The following is a 27,732-nucleotide window of genomic DNA, read 5'->3' as shown; positions in this document are numbered from 1 at the left end:
GTGTGGAAACTTCCTCGCCCTTGCCCTTGTTCTTCTGTGTTGTTCCCATCTCATCGTAAGATGCTCCGTGGAAGGGAGCCGAGCGGTGGGCAGTGGCCGAGTCCCCGATAAGGAGCGCCTCACATTTCCGTGGCATTCCCATTTGCTAGTGCGCTGCTGCGGCCGCACGCCTGATTGATATATGACTGCAATGGCACTTTTCCATTTGACATTCTCTCTCTCTCTCTCCCTCTCCCTCTCCCTCTGCCTCTCTCTCTCCCTGTGTCGCTTAAACAACAGTCCTAACTTTTGTGTGTTGCAAATATAAAAGGCAAGCCATGTGACAGAGGGACAGAAGAACAAAAGCATTTGGAAGTAACAGGACCTCTTTCTAGCTCTCAGAAAAGTCTGAGAAGAAAGGAGCCCTACGTTTCCCCCAAGGTAAGCAGGAAAAACAAACGCTGACGGCTTGCCTAGGAAATTGCTTCTTTCCAAACCGACCATTTCATCCTCCTCTCAGACAAAGAGACAACCTTTAAATACCACTTAAATTTGCATTACTTGAATTTGCATTAATCGGTAGCATGCTAGCATTGTGGGTTTTTTTTTTTTTTTAAATGAACGGGTCTTTGAAGTCTGCGACCGAGCTGGGAGCCTCACGGAGAGGCTGCTGGAAAAAAATCCCTTTGGGTTTGACCGAAAGAGATTTTATTTTCGAACTCTGCGCATTTCGATGGAACTTTGTAACGGTTCTTATATTTGACCCGGCGAAAGGAGGCTGGGAAGCAGCATTGGGCGACATGGATTCTTGGAGCCCGAGTATCTTCCCCACCGCCCTCATCCCTGTTACAATGGGGGCACTATGAAGGCGGGCAAACCCTCCGAGTTTAAAAGCGCACTGTTTGCTTTTATTACTACTTCTGTATGCTGCTGATCTCCTGCCAGGGCTCCGCCGGAGTGCTCAGAATGACTTCAAACAATAGGCAACATTTATTTCTAGCTTTCTGTGTCACGCTTTGCAGGAATCCTGTTTCCTTGCACTCTCCTCCCAACGTGCAAGGACTTCGCTTCCATAGACGCAGCTAGAAGCGCTGGGGAGAGAGAAGGACGGGTTTTTTACTATAGGATTTTGATTGGGCAAAAAGTCCGAGGAAATGCATGCTGTTTGCCTTGGCCTTATCGCAAAGGGTTATTTTTAGTAGTCAGCTTGTCCCTGCGGCTCCCTTGACCGATGCTGCCCTGTCCCAGCGGTGAGCGAGAAAGGATGCTCACTGGCAGCGCAGGGACCAGGACCTGTAGAAATGACTCCTACAGACACCTGAGGAATATTCGGAGGGTTCTTTGGAGCTCCTTCTGAATGCAAGTTCTCTCTTTAAATGAACAATCGGGTTGTAGGAGGCCTGGGCATAGCTCTTTCTTGGGGGACGGGAAGTTTGTGTACAGAATGTTAATGACTCAGAACGCGCTGTAACTGAGGCTCATTGTAATTCATGAGCCCAGATAAACCTGCACGAAAGAGGAGGCTCCCTCCTCCAGTGAGATTCAGGTGCAGCGAAGGAAGCTCTTTGGCGAGATGGGGTCCCACTCCCTTGTCATTTGTAACTGTCATTAATAACAGATATGGGTGTTGTGAAACCCTCTCTTCGTTTCTAATGTTAGTGTATTTTCATTACAAGGAGCTGGCAACGGCAAACTGCTCCAACCTGTACCGTTAAATACCTGGGGAGTTTGAGAACGTAGAGACGCCTGCAACGCGGCGTGCCTGTGGGTGTCAGCCACGTACAGTGCGGACTGCAGAAGGCTTCTCGAGTGTGCCTTTTAGACCAGATGCAAATATCTGCCCGTTTCCTCCTCACTAGTGTGGCTTCTGAAAGTAAACTTTAGGGTCCTATTCAGTTTATGGGGAACTTGCCTGATCTTCTCTAATAAGTAGCCTAACGGGTGCTGTTGAGTGAAAATGCAGCTTCCGAATGAGTTAATTTACAACTTTGAGATATTCACTGTTGGAGAAAGCCTGGAAAGATACTATGGGTTCTATCGCTATGCAATTTTAGGGTGATTTTTTTTAAACTGCTGATGTTAATGGAGCCATCAAGCTGAGTGGAAACAATATTCTTCTACTGTTATTTGGGTCATTATATGAGAATGTCTGAACACAAAATGCAAAGGTTTGCAGCATTTACTTTACAATACGTTTGGTTCAGGTAAAGGGAAAACTGACAGAGGCCTTCTTGACCGACTCTGTACCAAGCAGCCAACGCCCACAGATGAAAACATGCCTGTGGAGTTTTCAATCTTAATTCGAGTTCCAGTGACACTGTCAAGGGGAAAATAAATCATTTTTCAATACATTTAACAATTTCCAACTCATTTATTTTCCCGGGCCCTTGAAAAATGTGTTTCTCGGAATCATAGCCACCAATGGTGGCTGGCCATTTCTTCCAGATTTTAAGGACTCACGATTCAAGTGCTATTATCCTTATTGGTTAATTATTCATTCAATCAGCCCTTTAAGAAATTGCACGAGTCCTGATGGATGCAAAGGTGAATGAGGCATTGTCCCATGCCCTCATTCTCAGCCTGGATGCTCTCTCCAGTTAGATTTGGGGACTGAGATGGACTTTGCCAACAGGTAAACAGGTCAGTGACTTCCTTGTAACAAAGAGGGATTTCCGATATCTGCTGATACCCAGGTTAACTTGAAACGATTGTCGCTTATCAATGGATTTTCTTTCCATTTATGATGAAGGGGTTTCCCTGAGGCCACTATCACCCAATCTGGGGGTACGCGTCACTCATAGCCAACAAGGCCCGGACCTTTCCCGCCTGGCTACAGGAAGCCTGGAAAAGGGGGCAGTTTATCGTTTCTGTGCTCCCTTGAGCACACATTGGAGAGGACCACGTGCTGTCTTTATCAGGGACGGCTGTGAGTCACCTAGTCAGGGCCACTGGATGAATCACTGAATTAAAAACATGCCCGGAGGAAGATACCACCACTGTCTCCTGCCGCTCACTAGTCCCGCCCCCCTCTCCCCGCCAGGATCCAAACCAATGACCTCTGAGGTCTGGCCTAAATTCAAGGGGCCCCTGGGAAGAAGTTGGCCGGAAGTGTTTCTCCAAGCCTAGGTCCCAGGCAGAGCCACACGCGGTGTTCCTTTGAAATAAGGCGGCCGACTTTTGTTTTCCAGCTTGGGGAGGTAACTCGGGGGAGGAAAAAAAACAACAACAAAAAAACCCCACCCCCAAACCACCCTGAAAACAGCATCACCAGAGTCCTTGATTTTAGGCCTTATCAGCAGATAAGCCCCCGTGGTTGGATTAAAATGCCTCTGACTCCCTGGGGTGCCTGACTCACCCTAGCCAGCCTCTTCTGGCTCCCTGGCCAGCGGCCTCTAAGGCCAACCTCACCTCTTCCCATGACACTCAACTCCTGCTGCTCTGTCCAGGCCACCTCCTCCCAGCCCCCTGCAACCCCCCCCCCCCCCCCCCCCCCCCCCCCCCCCCCCCCCCCCCCCCCCCCCCCCCCCCCCCCCCCCCCGGGCTGGGCCAGCAGGGACAGAAGGGATGAGGAGGCAGGTGGAATGACAGAAGTGCTGAAGCACAGCAGAGGAGGCGGTCTGTGCCGCCGCGCCAGGGTGGGTGAGCTCCAGGGCCCGGATCGCTGCGGCCTGCCCTGGCTGTGATCAGCTGTCATTTCCTCTTTGTGTATGACACTGTGGAACATATTAAAATTTCTCGGGGCTGGTATGTTTGGAATTCCTCTGATGCCCCACCTCACCAACTTACCCGGACAATAAAAGCAAGGTTGTAAGCCTTTGAACAGCTGGCAGGCTATATATTTCCCCGCTTTCTTTCGTATAATCTAATTCAGAAAAGAATCCAGCTAGACTGGCAGTGCCACGTCTGGGCACTTGTTTCCTGCAAGTCCTTCCTCCACCACCTCCTTCCCGCCTGCCCTGGATTCTTCCTGGGTGGCATGTGGCTTTTATTTTTTTTCTTTCGCTCTCCGCCGCTCGCACCCCGCCCCCTTGTCCCTGGGCCTGAGCTCGGCCCATTGTGAGCTTGCTCTTTCGCCCTGCCACCCTGCCGGATTTTCCAGACAGCCTGGGTCCTGCTCCATCCGGGGCGAGCAGCCCCGTGAGGTCTCCCCATCTTCATAGTATTCTCAAAATGTCATTCTTGGCAGCAGCTCCGCCAGGCTGATACGATTAGGGGGCTTTCTGGAGCCCTGGGGCCTGAACCACGCACTGGCAGAGAGGAGCAGGGCTCGCCTTGCCCCTCCGGCGGTGGAGAGCCCAGGGCTGGGGTGACCCCGGGCTGGCGCTGGCAGGGACCAGCATACCATCACTGTGACCCCGCACATCTCCGGCACAGGGCTGGGGAGGGGGGAGGGAGGACAGCTCTGGGAACGCCTGGATGCACTACGGCCCACATTAAGAGAAATGTGGTTATTCTCTGTTTCAGGGACAAGTGGCGTGACACAAAGCTCCCTGGATCTTGGGCCCCACTCCGTCCTCTTTCTCTGTCCTTCCCACATCCTTCCCTTCCCAAGGAAAAAGAAGGACAGACAGGGTTTTTCGTTTGGCTAGCGCAGGCCTGAATGTCTTTTGGAAACCCAGTTGGGCGAAAGAGAGAGGGAAGAAATGGACCCTAGCTGGAGCTGAACTAAAAATGCATGCAGCCGGGGACATGGGAAGACTTTTCCTTTCTTTCTTTCTCTCTCTCTCTCTCTCTCTCTCTCTCTCTCTCTCTCTCTCTCTCTCCTAACAGCAGAACAACTGTTTGGTTTATGAGTTGCAAATGGAAGGCACCGGACTTCTCAATTAGGCATGCCCATTTAAGAGCCTCATGCCACCCCTTAAAAGATGGGTTTAAAAGCGTCCTTAAAGGATGCTGCTAATGTCTTTGGGACCAAAAGGTATCCAAGAGCCATCGAGGATGCAGTTTCTTATTCCTTTTCTTTTCCTGGGGGGTTTTGTAGTCCTTTCCGAATTAGCTCAAGTTCATTAAAAGACCCAAAAGGAGAAATGTAACACAGCTGAATGAAAATGAGTCTTTTCCTGTTCGCTTGACAAGGGGGGGGGGGTAAGAAAGGAAAGAAAGAGAAGAAAGAAGCTTCCTCTGCCACTTCTTGGGTTTTAATATGAATTATTCCATACAAGTCCCTCGGCTAGAGGATCTATTTAAAGACGCCTGGCAGCATGAAGGGAGAGGGTAAAAATACAACCACTCTTTTGTCCATCAAAGGTTTTCTTTGGGAAGACATTAAGAGCATTCCGATTTTCCTGTCCGCCCCTGCCAGTGGCACCGTTCCAGCCTGGAATACCCACTCCTCACCCGTCAGATCCGCAACCATGAGCTTCTGTGTTTGATTCGGGCAGAAAACAAAGGGCGGGGAGGCCTTCCGAAAGCCCCATGTGTGTGCAAGGGCGGTGGGAGAGGCTGGTACGGAAATGAGCCCTGGCCTGGCATGCAGGTTGCAATGCTGCAAATTCACACTCCCCCCACCCCACCCCCAGCATTTGAGTTTCTGAGGATGATTGTATCGATGGCATTATTTCTGATGCCAGCTGCCCTCCACATCTGCAAAAGCTTTCTTCTGCTGTGTCTGGCAGCACTTTGCTGGGTGCTCTTCATGCTTACCGTCCCCTGCAGCCGAGGGGCTCCCAGCCTGGTGGGCAAGTCTGTGTGGCTGAGAGTCACACCCCCCAGACCCATTTTCAGTCGTCAGAATGTAACACCCTGGATGGGGTTCGCGGTCCGGAACAACGACTTCCTTGTTAGAAAGAGTGCTGACTCAGAAAATTCAAAGAATGGGTAACTTCAGTGGACAAGCTACCCCCAGTGCTTAGAATCAGGAATTCATCCAGTTGGGGGTCCGTGTCACCCTCATGTCGAAATCTGCGCATGAACGCTGCCGAGTAGTTTTAAACTCGTTTCTAGAAGGTCTGCAGTAGATGGGTTTCTCTCCTTGTTTTTCAGCAAAAGCTAAGAATTTTTCAGACAATTTTCTCTCTTCTAAGGCCTGGCTCAAGCCCAGCTTTTCCTTTTAAGCTGGGATCCAACCAATTGCAGTATCCTTTAAAAATGAAAGGGTAGCAGGTTAATACATTCATGAAAGTTGATGAGCTGTCGGAAAATGCTCAAGGGGTGAACTTTTTGCAGTGCCTCAAACCAACAATAGCTCTAAACATGGAGCCCCTTTCCATCCTGCCATCAACAGGGAATAAAAGTAGGGAGCCGGCCCAACCCGGGAGAGGTAACAAAAGAGAAGGAAGGATTACTTGTGATGTTCAAAATCTGCCACCTTGCATTTTCAAGTAGCACAGTGTCAGAGAAAGAAGCTTCCTTCAGTTTCACCTGCTCCCTCTCAGGAAGAGGGGCTTGAACTCTGAAGAAAAGGAGGTCAATTCTTCGAGTAAAAAGATATCTCCCATCCTCAGCTCTCAGTAAAACATAGGCACATACATGCCTAAAATGGACGTGAAGAATCAAAGTCCGATTTTTTTTAAACACAAGACGATATTTTAGGACTTGATACATTTCTGTGATTTTTTTTTCCTTCAAACTATGGAAAATCACTCCTTTTCAGAATTTAGATTTTTCTTTTGAGGTTGGAAATCTAAAGGCAGCAGAACGGGATTGTTCAAGGCGAACTGACAATCAAATGCTCTAGCTGTAGTGTGCAGAGTTTATGCAAAGCAGAGACACAAAGGGAAAACTGACAGCCCAGTGAGTTCAGAATTCTTAGCCAGATAGAAAAATGTACTCCGATGTGTTTTTATTTTCACCTTGCCCCTTTGACAGGAGTCCGCATACGCAAGTGTTGCGGATTGCAAGAGAATTGCAAGAGGATTGAATTCGGTATTCAAAATCCCACTGTTGGGCAGAAAAAGCCATATGAATGGAGCCTGGGAAGAGTGAGCTGGTCCCATTGTTGAAGGCCCCATTTCTAACTAAGGGCTCTACAGCTGTTAGGTGAGATCACTACCCACCATTCCAAAACGTTGTTGCGGGTGAGGAGACTCAAATGCAGCCTTGGAAACGCTTTGCTGGATACTTTGAAGAAAAGCCAACATACTCATTTGGCTCCAGGGCAAAAGGAAGTCCATGCCCTGGGCTAACATTGGTCACCTCTCTCCCCCGAAGGCCATACCAAAGGCAGCCCTCCAGCGGCAGAGTGTGTATCAGATTGCATCAGCACCTGGTCCCCAGAACACCTGGCCACCTTTTCTTTTCCCTAGGGAGAGCAGACATTCTTGCTCGGGCAGGTATATAGTATACAGTATCTATATAGTTGGTATATATAGATACCCTGGGTTGGGTATCTCAAACTCTTCTGCTTTCTTTCCAAAGGTAAGTGGTAGAAGTGGGCTCACCCCTCATGTGAAAGCCCCTTCCTGGGAAGCAGTGGGTGAAATGTAGGGAAGCTTCCCTCTCTGAAATTGGGCGATGGGAAATCTTTGAAAGGGCAGTGGCGGATTTCAAATGTAAAAAAAAATCCTTCCTCCTTCTCTTCTGTTAGTTGATGGCTTCTGCTCAGCTCTCCCTGTTTTCATGTCCTGTTGATGGAAGGAAGGAAAGGGGCTCCATGTTTGGTGCTGTTGTTGATTCGTGGTCCCGATGAAAGGCCACCCCGAAGCATTTTCTGACAGCATATCAGCCACAGCTTCCAGTGGAATGGTAGATTTACACAAGTAATCCAAACCCCCCAGAGGGAAAGACTTCAACCATATCATGCTTTTTGACACACGGCTAATCAGACTTCATCACTTCCAACTTACAAAAGGTTTTGTACTCTAAACGTCGGTGAGTTTATGTCAACTGTAAAGAACTCAGAACTGTCTTTCCATAGAAACTATAGAAGCCCACAGAAGCCCAGCACTGGATCCAAGAGCTAAAGCCAACGGGCAACTCTTTTAGATTCAAGTCCCCACCCAGGGCTTCAGGAATGTACCTCTCTCTACCGAGCAGAGTGCCTTGCTCTTGACCGCTAGGACCTTATTCAGTTTGCGTCTGCCAAGAAGGCGGCACTTCTAACCAATTGTCCCTCTTCTATCCTGAACCAGAGGATCACAGATGGCCCCACTAGAGTATGAGGATCTGGGACTCAAGCTCCGTTTAGGAATAAGGTCGTTCCCAGGAAAAGTGTCGGAGGGTTGAACTCAGCTTATATCACCGTCATCAAAAGAAAGACATCTACCATTTGTCCCATGATTGGCTGCCATTAGCTTTTCTCCTCTCCCCATTTGGTGGAGACTGGAAAAAAACACTGCAAGTTTTAAGACAGCTCTAAGAGACGTAGGGACTGGTTCAATATCCTCGCCGGCCACTTACTATGAACAGCATATTATTAATGTATAACTATAGTTGGTATGGCCACCAATATGGCCTCCTCAAAGGGGCAAATTCTTATGATTTGACCCCCGGTTTTGCTTCAGGCCCCACGTTACCACTTGTTTGGATGTTCCTGAAATCATTAACTTCTTGAGTAAGAAAGGAACCCTTTCTTACCATAGTATTGCAGAAGTATTGCTTTTGGGATAGAGTTGGAGAATGTGAAAAATGGATAGAAACCCACCAGCATCTAGAGCAGTCCGTTCATTTTGCAGATGAGGAAACTGTGTCCCAGAGAAGGCAAGGGACTTGCTCAGGATCACACAGCCAATGATGGGAAGGGTCGGGCTCAGAGCTTGAGGCTCCTCAGATCAACCATCCTCCCGGCAGAGCAAGTAACGATAAAATGCCCTTCCAGTTTCAGGGGCGCCTGCGTGGCTCAGTCGGTTGACCGTCTGACTGTGGCTCAGGTCATGATCTTGCAGTTCAGGGGTTCCAGCCCCGCACTGGGCATGCTGCTGTCAGTCCAGAGCCCGCTTGGGATCCCCTGTCCCTCTCTCTCTCTGCCCCTCCCCAGCTCATGCTGGCTCTTTCACAAAAATAATTTTAAAAAAAATTGAAAAATGCTCTTCTGGTTTCAGAATGCAGTGGGATAGTTATCTAATATTTCTAACAGATGAGTGCAAAACACAGGGACATGGGACACTGAGCCCAGGCTGGCAGTGGGTTTGGGGAAGAAGAATTGAAAGCTGTAGGTAAGTGGGAGTTTGAATAACACCGAAAGGCTCCTCTGGATATCTCAAAAATCAGGATTTCTAAGTTTCGGTCAAGTCTCAAGGTCAAGTCCTCTCACACCAGTCCCTCCCCAGACAGTACAACTATTTAATTCAAGGACACACACACACACCCAGGAGGGGCCCCTTGACACTTGGCTCATCCTCAGAAATCCCTTCTATTCACTGTCCTTCTTTTTTGTGCCCTATGCTCCTACGGGGTCTTGATTTATTGCCTTTTTCCCAGGTTATAGGTCTCCCGCCCTCTTGTTCTCCCATCACTCTTCTTCCTCCATCACCGCCCTTGCTGCCCTTGGCCACGCTCGGCTAGTAATGCACGTTGTGAGAACACAGAGTCCCATCCCAGACTGGAGGACCATTGTTGACTTGCAAAGAAGTTTCCTTCTCTCTCCAAAGGTGGCACTGTGGAGGCAGGAATGGCCTCTCACGCCCTTCCCCCCCCCACCCCGGACTGGAGAATAGACACGGTGAGATGACAGGGGCACGTGAACCATACCCTCCCCAGTGACCTTGTGGTTGCCCAGACTCCATATCACTGCCTCTCGGGGTCAGCCCGGGCTCGACTGCTTGGCTGCCTACTGATGTGCTGCCAGATGGGAATAATATCAAAAAACCATTCGTTGAGCGCATGGGATGCTTTATAAAATCCAACATGCTGTTTACAGTTTATAAATTAAGTGCCTTGGGAAGAGGCATCTGACTTATTCTCCAAGGCATCTGGTTGACTAGATCCAATTGGAATTCTTTGAGTTCCTGAGAAGGGGCTACTTAGCACTTCACGCTCTCCGATGAGACCTCAAATTCTTTCTTTTCGAAAAGCCTAGGTGTGATGTGTTTTTCTCGTGGCAAACTTTCTTCCGCACTTCACTGTTTTCTTTTTCTTTTTGGCGGTTCCTTTGAGAGAGGCTGTGTGTTCTGCCATCTTTGCCTTCTCATGCCTGATAGGATTGAAGAGATTTTTTTAAAATGTGTTTATTTATTTTTGAGAGACAGAGACAGAGCACGAGTGAGGAAGGGGCAGAGAGAGAGGGAGACACAGAATCCAAAGCAGGCTCCAGGCTCTGAGCTGTCAGCACAGAGCCTGATGCGGGGCTTGAACTCATGAACAGTGAGATCATGACCTGAGCCAAAGTCGAACGCTTAACCGATTGAGCCACCAGGCGCCAGGGTTGTTCTGAATGATAAGAAATATCAAATCGTTCTGTCTGTTACAGTGATGCCATTCCGAAGTCATGATGTTCTATCTGCTTAACTTGATCTTAGAAATAATGCAGTGCATGTTGGATATGAATTAGATATTAAGGGAGCTGATCCTTGTATGCAAAAAATTACCCAGGAAACACCAGGCCAAGCCTCTTTGCTTGTAGATGCAGTGAGCTGGAAGAAGGCACCAGAATAGGCCCTATTTTGTCCTCCGGACCCTTAACTGTTATCTGCTAGAGCAAAAGGAGAGACACATAGTAGGTGCTTTACGAATGTGTGCTAAATAAATAATTGTAGAAAGAAGCCACAGGAGGGGCACTTGCATGGCTCCGTCAGGTAAGCATGTGACTTCAACTCATGTCATGACCTCTCAGTTCACTAGTTCGAGCCCTACATCAGGCTCTGTGCTGACAGCTCAGAGCCTGGAGCCTGCTTCGGATTCTGCGTCTCCCTCTCTCTCTCTGCCCTCTCCCGCTTGTGCTCTGTCTCTTTCTCTCTCTCAAAAATAAATAAAAATATTTTTAAAAATTAAAAAGAAAAGAAAGAAGCCACAGGAGGCATTACTTGCATATATTAATGCTGGAAACAGCCGGGGTGGGTATATGGATACCAAAGCACTGCCCTCCCTCGTCTGGCAAACAGGGCAAGAATAAGGCTGTTCTTGGCACACACAGCTTGTCTTAGCCTGCTGCCGGAATAACTTGCGTGAAACCAACACTTCGGCCTCTGCCAGGCAGAAGGTCAGCCCAAGAGTGAGCTGATCTGTGGACACAACACCATCTCTCACCCGAGGATGACAGGTGGGGAAATCTGGGCACCAGTTGTTCTTTTCCACTGGTATCGTTTGGAGGGTAGCTCCAAAGTCGGGCACGCCAGCCTACGTGCTTCTCCTGCCTGTAGAGGCTCCACATTGGAGGGACGAGAATGTGGGCTCTGTACGTCCGCCAAGTCCATGTCTCAGAGACTGTACCCAGAGCACGGGGCAATCCCAGAGCTACAGAATTCAGCAAGAGAGTCGCTTTCTCATTCAATTCATCACTGGCCGGGCCGAGGTTCTAAGTCTTGATGGGCAGCATTTGATTTCTTATGCTATGTGGCTTAAGAAAGAAAGAAAAGGGGCGCCTGGGTGGCTCAGTCAGTTAAGCATCTGACTTTGGCTCAGGTCGTGAACTCACAGCCGTGGGTTTGAGCCCTGCTTCAGGCTCTGTGCTGACAACTCAAAGCCTGGAGCCTGCTCAGATCCTATGTCTCCCTCTCTCTCTGCCCGCCCCTGCTCGCTCTCTGCTCTGTCTCTCAAAATAAAATAAAGACATTAAAAAACATTTAAAGAAAAAGAAAAAAGAAAGAAAGAAAGCAAGCACGCACATTGGAATTAATTTAACTTTGAGAGAAATGACAACCTCCTCCAAGACAGACATTGGTTGCTGCCAGGCTGCCAAAAATCAGGGATCTCAGGTGATGTAAATTTCCTTCATGTTCACGTTCCTCTTCCTGAGGAACCTCCCCTGGCACCGTGTGCACTTCTCACCTACGCACACGCCACCAACACGGCCTTAGGACAACTAGATTTAACAGCACTCTTTGTTGGAGCATTAGGTTTATTCCTTCCTCAACACAACAGTGTGGGTTCATTCAGCTTAAGCGCTTCAGGCAAAAATCTGAATGTTAAGTTGCGAGAATCTGACCTTTATATTTTGAGAGCTCTGTGAGTTCCGTGGCATATGTACATTGCTGCTTGCATTCTTATTTTGGGGTTTCATGTGAAAACTGAACCAAAAGTATATTGCTTTGTGAGTGTGTGGAAATGAAACATGTATTTCTTATCAGCAGTAAAGCAACATTTTCCCTGTCATTCTTTTATACTTTATCTTTATTACTACTTTGGGGTTCAGCATAACTTTAATGAGAAAATTAGATAATAAAGTTACATTTTGTGCGATGTTAAGTATCCCTTTGTCGTTATACACTTCACAGTATTCACCGGCAAAATAGTTTTGCAAAAAGTATCTTTACCTTCTAGGGCAAAGAAAAAAATTCAACTGTGCTTGCAATTCAGGATGTTGCTACTAGGTGGCAGTAGTGCTTAAAAACCAAAGGATCTATCAGGAAGGATATTTGACTAAGAAAAGAGACTAGCTGGGCTCCTAGGTGGCTCAGTTGGTTGAGCGTCCACTCTTGATTTCGTCTCAGGTCATGATCCCAGGGTCCTGGGATCCAGCCCTGCATCAGGTTTCATGCTGAGCCTACTTGAGATTCTCTCTCTCTTCCTCTGCCCCTCTCACCCACTGGTGTTCTCTTTCTCTCTCTAAAATTGAGAAAGGAATTTTTTTTAAAAGAGAGACTAACATGTCTTCCAATATTTATAAGAAATAAAAAATATAGTACTACTAAAATACTCAAACTGGCTCAAACAATAAGCATCCATTAACTTAATTACTATTTTTAAGCCAAGTTTTGAAAAGATAAAGTGTAATTTTTTCATGGAATTTTGGATGCGTAATCCATTTACAAGTTCAGAACTGTACAAATAATATATGTATATATACAGTGAAAAGTCTTTCTCTCATATCGATACTCCCGCTGCTGCAAATAACTCATCGTATAGCTTCTTGATTACCCTTCCAGAGCTAGTCAGTACAAATACAAATGAACACAAATATATATTTTTTATCACACGCAAATTAGTAGAGTTTCCGCATCCTTCTTTATACAGTTGCATAGTATTCCATCATATGAATGCCGTATAGTATATTTAGCCAGTGCCCTGATGATGGCTATTTTGTGCAGTTTCCAACCTTATGCCATGACAGCAACCAACGCTGGAGTGAACAGGCATATGCTTGTGTGATCTCACGGGCATTCTCAGAATTGGACTAGCTGGGTCTTGACATTCACATATATACCGTCTTGTTATTGGATATTGTTTGCTTCTTTTTACCATCGCGCTATGGGTTTTCATGTGTTTTGTTCATTTAACCATACCTCCCGGCCATGGCCCTGAAGAGAATTTGCTGGAAGTGGGGAGGGAGGGCCAGGTCTGGAATGTCTGCCTTTCCCTTCATCCCTTTGCCACCGACTCCTGGGGGAAATATCTGTAGGGTGGAGTGGTAAAAGGAGAAATCGATAAATTCCTTTTTTGAGACTAATTAAGGCTTCAAAGAGACAGATAACCACTCGGGATAATATAGTCATATTGAAACTCAGGCAATGGTCAGTAATGCAGCAGCCTCTGAATATTGAACCCAAGAAAGCTCTGGCTCTTTGAGGTGAAGTCTTGGTGAGTTTTAGTGTGATGTGCAGCTGAAAAGAAAATTTTAAAAAAATGCTCTGTGGAATTCTTTGCCAGTTTGGAGCTTTAGGCTCAGGTTTGAGCAAAAAAAAAAATTTTTTTTAAGTTTAGTTATTTATTTTTAGCGAGACAGAGACAGCACTAGTGGGGAAGGGCAGAGAAATAGGGAGACAGAAAGCCCCACGGATGCTCTGTACTACTAGCACAGGACTTGGACTCATGAAACCACGAGACCATGACCTGAGCCAAAACCAAGAGTCGGAAGCTTAACCGACTGAGCCACCCAGGCACCCCAGGTTTGATCAATTTTAATGAGATGTTGCCATTAGCATGTTCATCAAAGAACGTGGTACAAAGTTGTATGAAGGTATGATCTTAACGTTAGGACTGTTTTCTACCTATGGAGATGGTGGTGACTGAATCCAAGAGTATCAGGCAGGGCCATTTTAGAGCAAGAGGGGACCATAGACACCATCTTTTCCAACTCTTGTGTTCTATAGAAAGGGACACTGGGGCCAAGACCAGTTGAAATGCCCTGTGCGAGGTCTCCCAGATAATCAACGGCAGCACTCCAGCCCAAGGGGGCCTCCTCATTACTGGTCCCAGCCCTTACTGCAATCTATAGAATTTCCCAGAAACATTCGCAATGAGATGATGGCATTTTTAGGAATACTGTTCTCTGAAATGGATTTTTGTCACACACCCTTTTCAGCCTGAGATCCCTCACCCTACACTCACAAGATAGACAACTGAGGCTGTGTGGGTCAACTAATTGACTTATAAGGACTTGAACTTCTAATCTCTATCTTATCATTCCTTTGCCCTATTTGTTTGGACTGGCCATGAGTAGGAAGTTTAAAAAAAAAATGTACTCTGAACAAAATAATCAATCTCTTATCTGAAATACCTTGTGAAAGTGTTTCTGAAGCTTTAGTTGTCATGTTCCTTTTGTTTGGGAGGTAATGACAGGTCCCCCCCTGGTTTTCCTAAAAATTTGAAAATAGTTTTGATCCTTTCTCATCAGGTGTGATAAAAAGCACCCACGTTGGCCATGTGGAGGAGGGCTAGTGAGGTGCTATGGGGAAACCTCAGGACCTCAGTCCCTTGTCCAAGGAGTAGAGAGTTAAAAGAACAAGGCAAACGTCCAGACAGCCTATACACCTCAATCCCATTGTACTGTTAAGTCTTTGCTCTGACGACCGCTTACTTGGTCAAATGATACCATGTGCTCAGGGTACAGAGCCCCTGCAGAAACATGTGACTCTGGCGAAGACTCATGTGCTGCTTTAACCACACTGGAGGCCATTTCACATAGTGTGCATTTCAGATGCACTTTGTCATTGATGCCAGGTGGCACGGGGCTTCAAACCAAAACAGGATGAGCCCAAGAGCACAGAAGTGAAAAACTAGGTGTGTGGGTGGGTAGGGACTTGGAAATGAAAATGGAGCCTCTTTCGTTTCTCTGAGAAGCTGAATAGACCTTCCCACCACCCCCACCAGCAGGTGATGGGGATGAGACCACCCAATTCAGCTATACCGTGGCCAGAACCACATGTGTAACCTTCACCATGACTTCAAACTATTCTTGCTCCTAGAAACACGGGACTCAGGCAATTGAAGTCAACATGTGCTTTCATGAAACCATTGTGTCCACCCTCCAAATGGTTTTGAACATGTGGCATGAGCCACGGGGAGGGAGTGGGGAGAATGAACGACAGCCTGTGCTAATGGCACTCTGGGAACCAATGTTCTTTACCCAAAATGACATGGAAAAATTCTCCTCAAAGCCTCCTGGGCTCCATTCGTTTTTCTGGGTAAATGTATGTGGGGAAAACCATTTCTGTTCTCATTCCAGCTGTGCAGCCGATATGGTGATGATGGATTGCAAGTGGAAAGAGTAAGACCAAACTCTGGCACACAAAGGACCATGACAACCAGAAAGCTTCGGCCAGATCCTGCCCTGTGCTGGGAAGGAACTGGATCCTAGTTCCTTCTGGAACTAGATCCTTCTGGAAACTGCGTTTCCCATTTATAGTCCTCTGCCTCCCTCTACTGTTCCTTCCGAGAAGCTTTCCTTACAACAATGAGAAATCATGTACTCGCTGCCTCCTTTTCTATGCTCTCCCTGCTGGCGCTGATGGGAGATACAGACAGCAAAACGGACAGCTCGTTCATGATCGACTCGGACCCTCTGCGCTGCATGAGGCACCACTATGTCGATTCTATCAGTCACCCATTGTACAAGTGTAGCTCAAAGGTAAGACCGAGAACTCCGCGAAGGTGGCATTACTTCCCAGAGACGGGAAAGAAGACATATTCCTTTGTCAGGGGATGGAGGCCTTATGACCGTAGCCCAAGCCTGAGCTAGATGGCTGGCCCATGGGGCTTGTGGGAGAATCATGCTTTTCATGCTTTTAGGGGTTCCCAGCATGCTTTGAACCTTTGTCAGTAACGCTGCCTCATTAACCAAGTGCATACCCGGGCAGCTTCTCTCCTTGCAGGCTGCTCAAAGTCAGTAAGAAAGGCTGGAAGGTTCTTACGATAAAATTGTTACGAAACACCAGTGAGAGAGGAGCATTTCATCCCTGGCTGGGAAATTTATGAGCAGTAGTGTTCTTTATCAGCAAAGAAGAGCAGGGTAGAGGCACTCGGGTGACTCAGTCGGTTAGGCATCTGACTCTTGATCTCGGCTCAGGTCATGATCTCACCATTCATGGGTTCCAGCTCCGCATTGGGCTCTGCGCTGATGTGCGGAGCCTGCTTGGGATTCTCTCTCTCTCTCTCTCTCTCTCTCTCTCTCAAAAGAAATAAATCACCTTAAAAAACAAAAAAGAAAAGTGGTATCTACAGGTTATCATAACTCCCTCTACTCTCACTGGCGATGAAGAGGAAACGGATGCAAGAAATATGATTGTGCAGCAAAAGGTACTTCGCCTTTCTCCACCTGCCACATTTACGATAAAATGATTTCAAAAGCTAAATGGCAATTTGATCATTTATCAACTCTTACCTGGATTATCCAAATCATTCTTGTTTGGAGTAGGCCGTATGGTCTTTTGTGGAGGCAACCTATGTGGGTAATGTCTCAGTGTTGTGACAAGGCATGTGAAGGAATACCATGCTTCATAGGCCACCGAGAGTGGCCGGCCACCTGGACCACCCAGAAGGGAGGCACGTGGTAGCGAAGAACAGACTCAGACTGAAAAATCTCACGACATTCACTGCCCCCAAACAGTCACATGAATGAAATTTGCCCACATTTGGTAAATAAGAATCCATTTAAGCCCAACCTCAGAGATATTCACTGTAGTCCTGAGGCCAAAACCACTTAAGCATTCTCATATGGCAAGTATTTTTTAAATTACCAGTATAATTAAGAAGCTTGGGTAATATCAACCATGAGAATTAAGACCATATAAGTTAATGTCTCTACCCTCCATTTAAGAACATAACGACTTCTGTCTGCCTTTAAAATTTCCATCACTTCTCTGATTACACCTCAATGGTAATGGCTTGTTTTAGTTTGGGGGAATCAGAATTTGAGTTAAATCATTTTGCCCATTATATTAATAAGATCTAGGACTGTGGGAAAAAATAGAGACTTTCCACTTAACAGCCTTCTGGCTCTCATTTGTAGTTATAGAACTAAAAAAAAAGGAGTAAATAGATAAATTTTTGCAAGGCTGCAATTCCTTCTTAGGGAAAAAAAAACTAAAGCAAATTGAGTGGGGGGAAGGTCGGGACATATTTTTACAACTGTGATTGCTCAAAAATTGTGAACCTGCGCAGTTATTAGCTTCTGCTTCACTCCCTCTACAAATAGCAGTAGTATTTGGTGTTTCTTACTCCACGGGTGATCTCTCCCCCTGTTGAACTGTTCTCCATCATCAAGAGTTTTTAAAAAGGGGGAGGATGGTAATTGAAATTATTTCCAAGAAAATGCCAATGTGATGAAAGGAAGGAACAGGGAAATAGGAGCATCGCTAGAAACTAAAAAACAATCTGGAAAGATCTGGTGACATGATGGATGATCACGCAATGATCACGTTAGTTCAGTGGGGGGGGCGGTCAAAGAAGAGATGTCATGAACTTGAGCCAACACACGGTGCTTCAGCATGATTCCCAGACACAGACGTTAGCTTACCTTGGTACATGTCTGTTTCTTCCAGAATGCCATAGTAAATAGCACAAAATTGTGATCCTAGCAGAAATGTTTGTAATTTCATGGGAACGATCTGTTTCCAAACATCCCAAACTATCTCAAATATAGCAATGATTTTATGTAAATGGTGTTTGTAATTATAAACCTTTCTTTCTTGGCCTTAAAATATGCCTGGCAGAACCTGAATCGCCCAGACCTTTTCTGGATTAGATTTTCTCTACATGTCCAGGAACAAAAAAAAAAAAGGTTTTCATTTTTTAAATATTCTATAATTCTTGACGCTCCCAGACTCAGGCTGACCTTCTTTCTAATGGATCTCATTAAGGAAATTGTTCATCTTTACAGACACGGGATAACACCTCTAGCCTGTGTCTAGAAAACAGCCACCGAGGGTTTTTACAACGGAGGAGACAGGGCTAAATCTGTCCTCTCTGTGAAAAGTATCCCTCCACCTGATGCTCAAAGACTGTTATTTGCTAGACACATGGCTACTGTTTGCCTGTTGATTGTTAATGCTTCCTAACTTACATTTATCCAGTGTCTGGCCTTGGGAAGACAGGTGAACGGGACAGTGTGAGCCAGGCCCAAGGGAGGGAAGGCATCTCATAACACATGATCTAATCATTGCCAGCACACCCGTGTTGGAAGGCACTAGCGATCCCATTTTACCAGTAGGAAAAATGGAAACCTTAAAAACGTATTCAGCATAGATTGCTCATTGAGTCCTGGAGTGACAGTGTGTGTCTCTTTCAACTGCTGGGACCATCCTGTTGGAGAAATGCTAGTAGAATGGAGAAGCCACTATTTAGAAGTCCAGGCCCAGCTTTGGAGCCACTGGAAATAATGATTTATACTCAGCAATGTGTCTAGAAAATAAGAATAATATTGGGAGCCTCCCATGAGACTGTCTACCCACTTCCCTCGCGCCCCCCCCCCTTCAGTCCTGAGTTCCAGAGGTCTGTCGCCTGCCGCCTAACAATTCAGGAAAGGGCTGAGATGGAGTAAGGCAGACCAGACTGGCCACCACGGTCCAGCAAGGAGGTCAGTGAGGTCACGGATTAGGACATGCCTGGTAGCTTTCAGGGATGACAAGACCTTGGACTGGGGACAAAGGATCCTGGGACTGGCAAGTTCACTGACAATCTCTGAAAGAATTCTGAGTAAAGGCTCTGGAGCAAACAGACAGAAGGTCAGTGGTTAGGGGACAGAAGCTGTCCACATAGCTAATGCTGCCTATGTGAAGGTGGGGTATGGATGGGAATTGGTGATGATATTTGCCAAGCACTCGGCACGGGGTCTGGCATATCACAGACGTTAATAAATGATGTCGTGGTCTTGATGATGAAGTTATAAACAGGACAGGTGCTCAGACTCACTTTTCTATTTCAGTCACTACTAAGACCTCAATAACTCGGACAGCCTTAAAGGATTAGGAAAACGAACCTCATTGTGGTTCCTGTTTAGCACAGAAACCTGGCGGGGGTGGGGGGAGTGTGCTGAAGAGCAAAGTAAATGTAAGCCACCACACTGGGTGCTAAGAGTGGGAATCAAAGGAGAAGAGCGACAGATCCTGCTGTCTGACCTCCCTTCCCAGGTGAGTGGAGGAGGGCGGTAGTGGAGGGAGGTTGGGGAGCAGGTTCTGGATGTGAGCCAGGGAGAGGGTTTTCAGGAAAACAAGCTAGTAGGGGAGGCCTGTGAAGTCTGAGTTGAGCAATTCGGGAGATGGCCCTGCAGGGACATGGGACCGGAGCAGATGGTTGTCTGAGCTCTGGAGGAGCACAGGCACAAGGAGAAGGACACTCGAGGGGACAAAGCCTGAGAAAATTCCCAGAGGCGAAGGGGCCTGGCATGCCAAGGGCTAAGCCTCAGGATTGGGAAGGAGCTGCTAGGATCCCGGGCCTCTCCTAGGACCACCCACGAAACACATACTGTGGGAGAAGAAATAGGGTCCGGAATACTGAGTTTATAACACAATCAACTCCTGGGGAGATAGGACTTCTTTTTTTTTATTTTGTATTTTTAATGTTTATTATTATTTTTGAGAAAGAGAGAGAGAGAGAATGGAGGAGGGGCAGAGAGGGAGGCACAGAATCCGAGGCAGGCTCCAGGCTCTGAGCTGTCAGCACAGACCCTGACGTGGGACTCGAACCCACAAACTGTGTGATCATGACCTGAGTTGAAGTCAGACACTTAACCGACTGAGCCACCTAAGCGCCCCAGGATTTTTGGTTTTGTTTTTGTTTTTTTGTTTTTCTGTTTTTTTAAGGAATGATTTTTATAGTGATTGCCCTCTATGCATAGGCCCCGTGACCTGTCCTGGAGTCACCAAAATCAGGGGGAAAAGAAGACAACTCTTTTTTACCGTCGTCATGCTTTTAAGCAAATGAGGGATAGAGGGAAGGGAAATGCTCTCTGTGCAAAGGCTTCGTGTCAGTTTGAGTTGTGACCAGAGCGAAGGGGACCGGATTCCATCACTCCCCATGTTGTTTTGTCCCTCTGGTTACTATCTTGCTGACACCCTCAGCTGGGTCTAGCCGGGCACAGACCCTTTGGGGGTTGACCTGGGTGCCTGGAGATGAGCTGAATAGTCATTTACTGGGATGCTGGGGAGGGCAGAAATGGGAGGTGCTGGGAGGATAAAGGGTATGTCGTGTTCACTGCTGAAAAAAAAGGCACAAAAAAAAGTTTTCTCACTTAACTGAGGCAAAATAACCAAAGTCCTATTCTAGCATAGGATGTTCTGTGTGCAAAGTCTTTTTTTTTAAGTTTTTTTTTTAAAGTTTATTTACTTATTGAGAGAGAGAGAGAATAGGAAAGGGGCAGAGAGAGAAGGGAGAGAGAATCCCAAGCAGGATCTGCACTGTCAGTGCAAAGCCCAATGCAGGGCTTGAACTCATGTACTGTGAGATCATGACCTGAGCCAAGATCAAGAGTTGGATGCTTAACCAACTGAGCCACCCAGGCGCCCCATCTGAAACTTTATTCTGAAACTGATGAAGATACCTAGTCAGTCATGGCCTGAGCCAGGCATTCACAGGTGTTCCACACAACAGAGGAAGAACATGGCTTTGGCAACCGTAAGAATCTTTCAATAAGGAGTGATGAAAACCATCTGTGTTCAGGTTTTCTCTCACTCAGAAGATAGCAAGAGACATAACTGCCCAAGAAGTATGGCCAGTCTCCAAGGGCAATCCTTGGTGGGGACCCAGGAATCACAGCAGGATACAACCCTCACAGTGTAGGCTGAACTTGCCCATGACCGCCTTGAGCAACCTATGAGGTTGACAGGGGCTTGATAGGCTGACTATCATGGCTAGGACGGAGGGCTCAAGAATGATGTTGTCTTAGTTCAGCATTCTGACCCTCCGTTAAACAGCCACGTGATTCCAGGCCAGGACTTCACCCTCAGCCTTTTCATTTCTTCGTTTGTAAAATGGGGAAGGCTTACCTTTTGAGATGGTTGTTAAGAATGAGATTGCGTGTGAAGGGCTTGGCCCGGAGCCTGGAGCCTCATAAATGTTCGACACATGCTATATGTTATCATCATCGCTCTCCTGTTATTATTATCCAACTACCTTTCATTACTCTTAGCCTCAGCCCATGGAAATCAGATTAGAATATGAAGGATCCCGTCAATGACCAATTCTGGGAACCCCACAGCTCTGCTGGTATTAGAAGGAACTGACCACATCCAGCTGGAGCCAAGTGACTCTAATGGGGGGAGGGGACATCAAGGAGAAGCTGCCTAGCTTCCTAGAATCAGGCCACTTGTTTAGAGAACCTAAGAGAGCAAAAATTAAATGGCGCCAAAAGCAGATCACGTGTATCTGTCACCCACAGGAGTCAATAGAAGGTCGTGAGCAATAATGAACTGTTAAAATCTTCTCCTTTAATGGTGGAACCGCATGTGGGTTTGTTGTCAAAAGAAGCTCATTTCATGATTTCATGAAGGAGCAGTGCAGATGCTCTGTTAAGAGCCGTTAAGTGCCAAGTGCAGAGGAGTCTTCCCATGTTAGTAAAACACAGCCAAGTCACCCAGGCAGGAGGGGTGTGCATTGGCCGCAAACTGGATTTTGGCAGGTGAACTGGTGTTTGAAGGTGGCAACGGTTTGTTGAGCGGAAGGGTGAGTTGGTTAAGGAGCTAGACACCGTGTGGTACCATCCAAGAAATTCGTGGGAGTCGCCAGGAGTCCCCAGATTACTGGAGGATGGAACTGGGGGAGGGTCTTAATTGTGGGGGAGATGTTATTTAAGAGTGCCCTTTCACGAGTCAGCTCTGAATAAGCCTGGAAGTGGTGGTGCTATATCCCAAGAAGTTCATAAGGAAAAATTCAGACTCCTATGCTATCGTTAGGGATCCCAGGAGTAGGTCAAAGCAGATTGAAGAAGGGTGTGAGTTGGCTCATGGGTCCGGGAAACATTTTAATATCAGGAGGCAGGACATAATAGTGATTTAAACCAGGGGGGTGGTTTTAGACAGACCCGGGTTTGATGCCAGCTCTGCTTTTCACCTGATATGTGAGTTTGGGCAACTTAAACTTTCTAAAGCCTTGGTTTCCTCCTCTGTAATAACAGTCCAGATAATAATAGTACCTCAGCATCGGAATGTTACAAGGAGGAAATGCGATTATAAAGGTTGTAAGTACTCTATAAATGTTAGCTACTGTTACTGCTATTGGCTAAATGATTGCTATCTAGTGACCCATCTAGTGCAGAACCTGTCAGACTTTATCACTTTGCTACGCAAAGTGTGGACGTGAGTGGTACCGACACCAACCAGAATCTTTCCAGAAACACAGAATCTCCAGCCTCAGCCGGAACTACTTAATTACAAGCTTCATTTTAACAAGAGCCCCAGCTGATTGACAGGCACGTTATAGTTTGAGAAGCTCTGGCTTGGAAGAGGTGAGAAAGCAGATTATTTATCCCTTTCATTCCATAACGCCCACTCGTTTCTCGACCTTACCTTCCCAGCTTCAGGCCGTACCTCTCCAACACACATTCATAAAACGGAGCTAGACTTTTATATCATTTCCAGCTCTGTGATGGGATCTATATGCCGAGACCGTCAAGGGCTCCAAATATTGTTTTGTAGTGTCTTCTTCGAGGAGAGGGTATCTGAACTTGGCAATGGGGGATAGTTGGGATTTCATGAAGCAGAGCTGAAAAGAAAGGGCATTCCTGAGAGCGGAAAGACATGAGGGAAGGCAAGAAGCAGGGAAATTCAGGGCAGTTCCCTGAATTCCTAACTGATTAAGCTTTATCAGAACAGGGAGTGGGTGATGACAATGAGAATAGTTACTAGTTATAAGTGAGACTGGAAAGATGTGAAATCCAGGTCATGGAAGGTCTTAATACTCTTTTAGGATTTGGGGGTTTATTCTGAAGGCTGGAGGAAGCCATTGAATGTGTTTATGGGACATGTCTGTGCATTCTCCTTGCTCAAAAATCCAGCTCCAGAGAGAGATGGGTCCATTGGAGGTGGTCAGGGTCTTCAGTGCTGGAGTTCTTGTCCTTCAGAAAGAGCTGAAGGTAGAGCATGAGACCCTCGAACACATTTAGTGGAATCACGGTCAGGTTAGTGCTTCTACCAATGGCCCAACATTGCTCACCTGGTCATTTTATAGACACTGCTAATTCAATGGTCATTCCAGGTCTACATTCAGTTCACCTGCATTTGCATCATTTGAGTATACTGCGCCACCATGTCTGTGCCCCTTTGAATTAAATCTGTTGACACAGGTTTACTATATTCATCTGGACTGAAATTGGATCTCTGAAGACTTCCGTTTGGGAAGGTGAACTCTAAATATTGCTTAATCTGCCTAATAGATGACCCGCATTAGAGACGAGCACATTAAAAAAATTTTTTTTAATGTTTATTTTTGAGAGAGAGAGAGAGAGAGAGAGAGAGAGAGAGAGAGAGAGAGAGAATAAACAGGGAAGGGGCAAAGAGAGAAGGAGACACAGAATCCAAAGCAGGTTCGAGGCTTCAAGCTGTCTGCAAGAGCCCTATGTGGGGTTCAAACTCGTGAACTGTGAGATCAGACCTGAGCTGAAGTCGAATGCTCAACTGACTGAGCCACCCCGGTGCCCCAGACATGAGCACATTTAAACCTCCTAAGCGAGGCGTCAGAGGGCTCTTCCCATGTACCGGCAGGTGCGGGGAGAAGGGCCTGAGGAAGACCTTTGGAATCCCTCTTATTAGAAGGATGGAGTGGGCACCAAAGACTGGCCCGTGTACTGCTGATTTATGGCATAATCTCTCAAAAGCTGTTTCAGATCCTGTTTGTTTTGCCAATCAATGTGAAGAGCAGGCAGGATGGCGTCAAAGCTTTCATAAAACCAAGATGGCGTATAGCTGTCATTTCCACTCTGCCTCTGTGATCTTTCAGAGAAAATAAATCAATAGGTCCTACTCCAACTTCATCAAGCCCAGTTGGATGCTTCCAAGTACCTCATATCCTGTTGTTGGATTCACCCAAGCATCTTCTTCGATAATGATGATAATCATCTATAGTTACCAGAAGTCATCTTGTCTTCCTTACAGAAAGATGAGCAGGCCATTTCCTTCTTTTAATTGTTTTTTTTTTAATGCTTATTGATTTTTGAGAGAGAAAGAGAGAACGTGCATGAGGGGGGAGGGGCAGAGAAAAGAGGGACAGAGAGAATCCTAGGCAGGCTCCACACTGTCAGCTCAGAGCCTGATGCGGGGCTCCATCTCACAAACCATGAGATCATGACCTGAGCCGAGATCAAGAGTCAGATGCTTAACCAACTGAGCCACCCCAGTGCCCCTTTTTTTAATTCTTAGTAAATCAAGCTGCCCACCCGACCCTACCCTTGACTGCCAGTCCCAGGATTCCGGGATTTGTGTATGGAGACATAAATGAGCTTCTACTCCATCCCAGTGAGCTGTATGCAAAATATTGAGTGTGTGCTTACACCCATTGTTCTAAGGATAACCTTGGTACTTTTCATTAGATTCTTAAAGAAGACTTTTTACTAAAGCCAGGTTGAGCCACTGTAGGGGCACCTGGGTGGCTCAGTCAGTTAAGCATCTGACTTTGGTTCAGGTCATGATCTCAGGATTTGTGAGTTCGAGCCCCACGTCGGGCTCTGTGCTGTAAGCACAGAGTGCAGAGCCTGCTTCAGATTCTGTGTCTCCCTCCCTCTCTGCCCCTCCCCCACTCATGTTCTGTCTTTCTATCTCAAGAATAAATAAACATTAAAAAAAAAAAGAGGCACTATAAAGAACACACAGCCTCTGTTCCTTCAGCCCAAGGTTTACTGTCATCCCAACCTACCTTTGGAAATGGTGATGGTCAGACGGTTACTTTGCCATAAATGACTCTAAGATGTGATTGTGCAAATCTCAGGCTCCTTCAGTGTATATAAGCCCAGAAGTGTATATAAGCCCAGACGTACCCTGTTTCTGTTTCATTCTCTTGTTTCAATTTTTTAAAATGTTTACTTATTTTTGAGAGACAGAATATGAGCAAGGGAGGGGCAGAGAGAGAGGGAGACACAGAATCTGAAGACAGGCTCCAGGCTCTGAGCTGTCAGCACAGAGCCCAATGCAGGGGTCAAACCCATGGACCGTGAGATCATGACCTGAGCCGAAGTTGGACACATAACCAATGGGACCACCCAGGCGCCCTGCATTTTTATTTGCCCATCATGGTGGTGGGCCTCATGCAGTGGTCCCAAACCCTCTGTGCACTTGGGAATCACCTGAAGAACTTTGAAACCCATGACAGCTGGGGCTCTGTCCCCAAGGATTTTAATTCAGTTGATTTGAGATGGGATCTGAGTGCTGACGTTTTAAAAACAAGTTTGCCAGATGGTTCTTTCTTTCTTTCTTTCTTTCTTTCTTTCTTTTTCTTTCTTTCTTTCTTTCTTCCTTCCTTCCTTCCTTCCTTCCTTCCTTCCTTCCTTCCTTCCTTCCTTCCTTCCTTTCTTTCTTTCTTCCTTTTTATTTGAGAGAGAGAAAGAGTGCAAGCAGAAGAGGAGGTCAGAGAGAGGAGAAAGGACCTGAAGCAGGCTCTGTGCCAACCGCAGAGAACCCAACATGGAGCTCGAACTCACGAACCGTGAGATCATGACCTGAGCCAGAGTTGGACCCTCAGCCAACGGGGCCATCCATGGGTGTCAGAAAGCTGCAAGGCCCCGCTGGGGTTTGGGCACCCCCACAGGGTAACCATTTCCCTTCTCTCCCCAGATGGTGCTTCTGGCCAGGTGCGAGGGGCACTGCAGCCAGGCGTCGCGCTCTGAGCCCCTGGTGTCCTTCAGCACTGTCCTCAAGCAGCCTTTCCGCTCCTCCTGTCACTGCTGCCGGCCCCAGACCTCCAAGCTAAAAGCATTGCGGCTGCGCTGCTCCGGGGGCATGAGGCTCACGGCCACCTACCGGTACATTCTCTCCTGTCACTGTGAGGAGTGTGGCTCCTGAGACCTGCCGCTCAGTGGCTTCTGGATGGGACAACCTTGTCCCTCGCCGAGACAGTTCAACCAGCCAGGGAGAAGGACTGGCAAGACAAGAGTTAAGGAGGAAAGAAAAAGATGCAGCAATTCCCACAGGATTCTGCATATTCTAGTAATAAAGACTCTCCATGCTTGCTGAGAGAGAGAGAGAGAGAGAAAGAGAGAGAGAGAGAGAGAGAGAGAGAGAGAGAGAGAGAGAGAGAGAGAGAGAGAGATGCTCTGGGAATTTGGTTCCCATCCCCATCTCCTTTCCCTCGTACAATTTCTTTTGGTTCCTTTTCAGATTCAAGCATCTCTCCCCCCGCCCCCCCCCGCCCTTGTCGCTGAATGCTGTTTAGGTTTTCAGCACGACAGCATTCTTTAGTGGGGAACGTGGGTCCCCATGCCAGCGTGGGTCAGGCTGTCGCAGTTTGGTGCGTTGGGGAAGCATTTGCCCCGGAAAGCAGAAAAGGCCCGCTCTTTCTGTGATGCCTTCTGGCTTTGGTTTTACCCTGGGTTTTATCTTGTCATCTGGTCTCAGATTGCCGTCCCTGAGAAAAGTTACCAATTTCACACTGCGGGCACCGAGCGTGTGGATGCCCAGAGCCAGGCCCACTTGCAGCCTGCTAACCAACATTAAAATAACTAACACTCGGATTCTCCTATGTGACGCAGAAGCTACTGAAAGCGACAAATATTATGCCGAAATGACTTTTGGGAAGTAAAGGTGGCATAAGGGATTGGCCAACTGAAGGCTCCTGCAGATAACTCCTGGTGAAATTGTGTAAGGGAGCCAACATCTAAAGAGCCGCACAAATACGGATCCTGCACTGACTTTGAAAAAGGCATATATGTACTAGCGCATGGAGAATGCACTCTACTCATGCATGCAAATTAGACAACCAAGTATGAATCTATTTGTGGGTGTGCTATAGCTTTAGCCATGTTGTGGGCATCGTTCTCCACCATCCACTTGTCCGTGTGAAGCTTGCTGTCCCAACGGCAGCCTGACTCATCCTCTGACTATTTGGCTCAACTGTATTTTGGTCCTTGAGACTCAAAATTTGAGTTATTCCCATGTTGTGAAATAAAAAGACAGTATCTTCAAAATTTTGACTGTGTTAAGTATTGTTTTTTCCTAGTAAATATCCTATTGTAATGCATCCTCTTTGGTGTGTGTGTGTGTGTGTGTGTGTGTGTGTCTGTGTGTGTGTGTCTGTGTGTGTCTGGAGGGAGGTCCAGAAAAAGAGAGAGGGTTCTAGAATGCATGGTGAGGACTTTTTTTTTTAAGTCAATATACTAGGGTATGGAGGCTTAGGGAACTTGGCTTTAATTTCAGAATTTAGCTTGTTGAATGAGCATAAAATCTGATGAAGTCTGGCTTCTTTGGGCACTATGGGATGGAATAGAGGTCAATGTTTTTGAAGTTTATATCTTTATTTGGGGTGGAGGGGCAGAGAGAAAGGGAGGGAGAGAGAGCCCGATGCGGGACTCGAACTCGCTGACTT

The 27,732-nt window shown here is 46.8% G+C and overlaps 1 protein-coding gene across 1 annotated transcript; it reads left to right on the top strand.

Annotated features, from left to right (window-relative positions):
- The first annotated feature begins 42 nt into the window (after positions 1-42).
- On the top strand, positions 43-27,337 carry NDP (norrin cystine knot growth factor NDP). The gene is made up of 3 exons (XM_029931010.1): positions 43-420; positions 15,458-15,859; positions 25,986-27,337. The coding sequence occupies exons 2-3, from the start codon at positions 15,686-15,688 to the stop codon at positions 26,211-26,213; spliced, it is 402 nt and encodes a 133-aa protein (XP_029786870.1). The 5' UTR covers positions 43-420; positions 15,458-15,685; the 3' UTR covers positions 26,214-27,337.
- The last annotated feature ends 395 nt before the right edge of the window (positions 27,338-27,732 follow it).

The sequence above is a fragment of the Suricata suricatta genome, chromosome X (genome assembly GCF_006229205.1).
Source record: "Suricata suricatta isolate VVHF042 chromosome X, meerkat_22Aug2017_6uvM2_HiC, whole genome shotgun sequence".
Classification (NCBI taxonomy): Eukaryota; Metazoa; Chordata; class Mammalia; order Carnivora; family Herpestidae; genus Suricata; species Suricata suricatta.
Note: the sequence above shows the minus strand (reverse complement) of the source record. Positions and strands in the feature narration are given on the sequence as shown.